Source organism: Oncorhynchus kisutch, linkage group LG24, assembly GCF_002021735.2.
Source record: "Oncorhynchus kisutch isolate 150728-3 linkage group LG24, Okis_V2, whole genome shotgun sequence".
NCBI lineage: Eukaryota > Metazoa > Chordata > Actinopteri > Salmoniformes > Salmonidae > Oncorhynchus > Oncorhynchus kisutch.
In genome coordinates, this window is record NC_034197.2 from 9499247 (window position 1) to 9504867 (window position 5621).

Genomic DNA, 5621 nt, shown 5'->3' on the forward strand with positions numbered 1-5621 from the left:
GTGAAAGCTTCTCTTCGTTATGACCCCTGTGGCTGACTGCTGGCGTGTGTCAAATCTGTATGATATGTTGTTGGGCTTCAGATGAAAAAGGGTAACAAGGACCCCAGTCCCATGGTGCAGCTGTCCGTAGAAGACACAACCAAGGAGAGTAAGGTAGGAATTCACCCCCATAGACCCTCAGAAGGTCTTAATTACTATGGTGTCCATTTGCCTTAAGTGCTAGGTTAGTGTATTTCTCTCATGGTCCATCACCTTGTATCCTGTCCCCTATGGTTCCTAGACTTGTTATCTTACCACTGACCCAGTGTGGGAAGTTGCCTTCACATTCTACATCCAGGACCCTCGCAAACAGGAAATTTCTATTCAGGTGATAAGAGAGCCACAAGCCTATTTTCTCTCTTTCAATCTGTCTTTCTCTATCCGTCTCTGTCTCTCTCTTTCTCTCTATCAATCTGTCTCTCGCTCTCTTTCCATCTCTCTCTCTATCTATCTCTTTCTCTCTCTCTATCCATCTCTGTCTTTCTCCATCCATCTCTGTCTCTCTCTTTCTCTCTATCAATCTGTCTCTCTCTCTCTCTCTCTCTCTCTCTCTATCTATCTCTTTCTCTCTCTCTATCCATCACTATCTCTCGTAATATTGACTTAACGGTCACAGTGGTTATGAGTGGATCCTTGTTACTGCAGATGTCACAGACACACACCACTGTTGTAGAATATCAATCCTTATCCACCCTTATCCACCTGTCAATCATATCCACACATCTTTTTACCTCCTCCTCATCTGCCTCTCTTCCTCCCCCCCCCCCCCCCCTCCCTCCTCCTCCTCCTCCTCCCTCCAGGTGAAGGATGATGACCGGGCTCTATCACTTGGCAGTCTATCCATCCCTCTGTCCCGTCTGCTGGCTAGTCCTGACCTCAGCATGGACCAGTGGTTTCAGCTGGACAACTCTGGCCAGGCCAGCCGCATCTATATCAACGCTGTTCTGAGGGTGGGTGGGGAGCATGCACACAAATGCAGGAAAGCACGCACAGGAAGCACAGCGCATACACAGAAAACACACACAGGCACGCGCAGCATGCAAACACACACGCGTGCATGCAGGCATGAGTACACACACATATATACACACACACACCTACAACCACAGACGTGTGCATGCAGGCATGAGTACACACACATATATACACACACACACCTACAACCACACACGTGTGCATGCAGGCATGAGTACACACACATATATACACACACACACCTACAACCACAGACGTGTGCATGCAGGCATGAGTACACACACATATATACACACACACACCTACAAACACACACGTGTGCATGCAGGCATGAGTACACACACATATATACACACACACACCTACAAACACACACACACACATGGAACACACACACACACAGTGATGCCATGACATAACCTGTCCTAAAATGTATGTCTCCGACTAAGTATCTCCCTCTCTTCTCTCTCCTGATATAGGTGCTGTATTTAAATGAGGATGCCTCTCCCACCAGCCCCGTATCTCCTCACCCCCTAAGCCCAGGGTCAGGCCAAGGAGATGGGGGTATCTCATCCGAGGTGGGCCCTGGGGGAGTGAGTGGAGCCCCCAAACCTGTACCCACCCGACCCCAGCAGACCACCCCTGACTCGGACTTTGCTAGTGAGGTGAGTCCGCTAACCGAAACACACACACACACACACACACACAAACACTGACTTCCACTACAGCTTGTGTGTTCACTGATGACTGTATAATCCGATGCGGGATGCACACAGTCTGCTACAGACGGAGAACACAAAGGCCTGTTCCGTTGAGGCCGGTGCAGGCCTGGTCATATGTCTTCTCTGTGGCTTCGCCAGGCGACGTTCAGTCTTTTTTTACATCGGCCAACAGCACTCTCTGTGGCAGAGGGAGCAACATGTCTGGAGGGAGGCAGGGTTCATCTAACACACTCCTATAGTGATGTCTTCGTTTGGTCCTTTAGCCTGCTTTTTTCTGGCCACCTGCAGAGCGACGTCCCAGTTGTAGCTGTCCGTACAGCGTCTTTCTTAGCAGGCGGTCCTCTGGCATCCGATGGCATGGCCGAGCTATCTAAGCTGGTTGCGTGTGATGGACGCCTCAATGCTCTTCCAGTTGGTTCCTCTGGAGGATCTCTTGAGTGCGGAACACTGTCCTGCCAGGTCACGTCTAAAATGTGTTGGAGGCATTTTATGCGAAAGGACGCCAGTTGTTTTAAGTGTTGGCCGGAGACTGCCCACGTTTCATGTCCATAAAGGAGTGAAGATACACATACTGCCTGGTACACTGCAACTTTGGTGGGTAGGTGAAGGTTGCTGTTGTCGAAAACCCTTTTCCTTAGCCTTCTAAAGGAGGATGATGCCTGTTTGATCCGATTGTGGATATCCTGGTCGATGTTGCAGTCTTCCCGAGTGGATGCTTCCAAGGTATTTAAGGTGTGGTACAATGGCCAGGGAGGAGTCTGAGATGTAAATGACATCGCCGAAGTCGAGGATCGGTAGGATGCTCAGTTTTAACGAGGGTATGTTTGGCAGCATGAGGGAAGGATGCTTTGTTGCGAAATAGGAAGCCGATTCTAGATTTCATTTTGGATTGGAGATGCTTAATGTGAGGTCAACATTTTTTTGAATGGGGCATGCTTATTTAAGATGGTGAGGAATGCACTTTTAAAGAATACCCAGTCATCCTCTACTGACAGAATGAGGTCAATATCCTTCCAGGATACCCGGGCCAGGTCGATTAGAAAGGCCTGTTCACTGAAGAGTTTTAGGGAGCGTTTGACAGTGATGAGGGGTGGTCGTTTGACCGCAGACCCATTACGAATGCAGGCAGTGATCGCTGAGATCTTGGTTGAAAACAGCGGAGGTGTATTTGGAGGGCAAGTTGGTTAGGATGATATCTATGCAGGTGCCCGTGTTTAAGGATTTGGGGTTCATTGATAATTTGTGTGAGATTGAGGGCATCAAGCTTAGATTGTAGGATGCCCGGGGTGTTAAGCATGGCCCAGTTTAGGTCACCTAGCAGCATGAGCTCTGAAGATAGACGGGGGGCAATCAGTTCACATATGGTGTCCAGGGCACAGCTGGGGGTAGAGGGTGAATTCTCTATGTGTAAATATTATTACGTGATAAAACTAATCATGTAAAGTTAATTAACTAGGAAGTTGGGGCACCACGCAAAATGTTGATTTACGGAGCTATAATTTTCCGAATATAACTCTTCAGATCGTTTAGTCATTCTCATTAATGTATTATTATTACCTTGTTAGTCTCGTTCCAAACGTCGTAAAATTCTTGGTTATCTGCACGAACCCCAGCATAAATTATGAGTCAGCGATATACAAATTGGCTTAATTATTTATTTACTAACTAACTAAATAATCACAGAAATACATAACAAACAAACAGTAGATATTGGTTACTAACAATGATAGAAAAGTCCCTAGTGGGCTAAACCGATATGACATCTTGGTAGACAAAAGGAAAGTGGTGGGACTGAGAATTAGCGGGAAAGACAAAATGGATTCATTACACACAGTCTAGAATTATATTAATTGAAATGCTAATCCTTTATGACATGAACGGCCACTCATTCGAGAATAATTGCAACATATAAATATTTACGCCCGTATGTCGTTGTTGCTGGAATCCTCTGTTGGAATCCTCCATCGTCCTGTAGGGTTCATCAGAGTCTCTCTGGTTAACTTTCATTGAAGTCACAAAGTCTTTCGTGGTTATAGGTGGTTAGAATGGTTACTTCAGAGTGTCATTCAGAAATGTTCTCATAGATTAGATGCTTCGGTGTTTGTCGGTATTCTCGTTCTAGGTTTACGTCATTTCTAGCTGCAGACTAGTAATTAGTGTCGTTTAGAATTAGCTCCTTCTTGTAGTGAATCGATAGTCTCAGAGTTGAACCGTTTCCAGACGTGTAGCCTCTCTTTCTGCATGACCAGGGGGAGAGAGTCTCTGACAGGAATTTATGACCTGAGATAATAAAACCTAGGTTAAGAGAGAGAGAGGAGGGGGGCAGGAGCCACGATCTACACTCAGAAAGGGTCAGGGAGGGCTCAGCCCCCCCCCCCCCCCCCCCTGAATGAGACATGAGCTCCCATTAATTCAAAGCAGTCCAACTTGTGTGTGTGTGGGGGGGGGGGGGGGGGGTGTCTCTAATTGAACAAATTCTCCTATTTGGTTCAAACGTAATTTTGTCCTGCTATAGTGGTAAATATGAAGATAAACTCTTATTCCAGCTGGTTTAAACCAGTGACAGTTGGTTCAGGTTCTTCAATGGCATTCATCTCTCTACTCAGCCTGTCTGCCTCTCTCTGTCTGCCTCTCTCTGTCTGTCTTGAGCTTTCCTTAGCAAACTTGCAACATTGTATTGACTGGGTCCAGCCCGCTAGGGAACTTGCAACATTGTATTGACTGGGTCCAGCCTGCTAGGGAACTTGCAACATTGTATTGACTGGGTCCAGCCTGCTAGGGAACTTGCAACATTGTATTGACTGGGTCCAGCCCGCTAGGGAACTTGCAACATTGTATTGACTGGGTCCAGCCTGCTAGGGAAACTTGCAACATTGTATTGACTGGGTCCAGCCCGCTAGGGAACTTGCAACATTGTATTGACTGGGTCCAGCCTGCTAGGGAACTTGCAACATTGTATTGACTGGGTCCAGCCCGCTAGGGAACTTGCAACATTGTATTGACTGGGTCCAGCCTGCTAGGGAACTTGCAACATTGTATTGACTGGGTCCAGCCCGCTAGGGAACTTGCAACATTGTATTGACTGGGTCCAGCCTGCTAGGGAACTTGCAACATTGTATTGACTGGGTCCAGCCCGCTAGGGAACTTGCAACATTATCAACTGGGCCCTCAGTTTCCCGAGCAGATGAGTTCGGAACAGACACGACTGTATTTGCATCCCGTATTTCAGTTCCTTTTCAGGTGTCACAACTTTTTTTTTCTTACAAAAAAGGGCAATTTGTCAGCAAGCCGCATCAATTAATTCAGAGTGTAGGCCTAATGACAATCGCCGAATCACAACCATGTTTGGTGTTTTGTAAATGATGTCTCTTTCCACAAATCAAGATGGAGGGTGTACGGTGTTTGGATGCTGGAATCATTTTTTGAGTGTCTGCGCACAGGTAACGTTAGCCTATTTTCTGAAGGGATTTGTTTGACAATCAGATGACAACATCATGACTGGTTGTGTTCATGCCACTTTAAAAGGTAATCCATGAAGAAAAAAAAAGTGTATTTACAATAAGTTCCATGCGTTTTAGGAAGCTCAAGTACGCGTTCAGATTTGATCTTTGTGGAGCCTCCTAATGTTGAACACTACACACATGCACTCTCTCGATCTCTCCCTCTCTGCCCCTCTCTCTCTCTCTCTATCTATCTATCTCTGCCCCTCTCTCTCTATCTATCCCTCTCTGCCCCTCTCTCTCTCTATCTATCTATCTCTGCCCCTCTCTCTCTATCTATCTCTCCTTCTCTGCCCTCTCTCTCTCTCTCTCTCTCTCTCTCTCTATCTATCTCTCCTTCTCTGCCCCTCTCTCTCTCTCTTCTCTCCTCTCGATCTCTCCCTCT

At 46.7% G+C, this 5621-nt stretch overlaps 1 protein-coding gene across 2 annotated transcripts in view; it reads left to right on the forward strand.

Moving 5' to 3' along the window:
• The window catches only part of LOC109868994 (extended synaptotagmin-1), a 27747-nt gene that overhangs the window by 12353 nt on the left and 9773 nt on the right, over positions 1 to 5621 (forward strand). For both annotated transcript variants that reach the window (XM_031803757.1, XM_020458797.2), the window contains exons 14-17: positions 82 to 153; positions 281 to 367; positions 840 to 989; positions 1494 to 1679. In XM_031803757.1, the coding sequence (XP_031659617.1) occupies positions 82 to 153; positions 281 to 367; positions 840 to 989; positions 1494 to 1679 (495 nt within the window). The remainder of the gene's footprint in view (positions 1 to 81; positions 154 to 280; positions 368 to 839; positions 990 to 1493; positions 1680 to 5621) is intronic.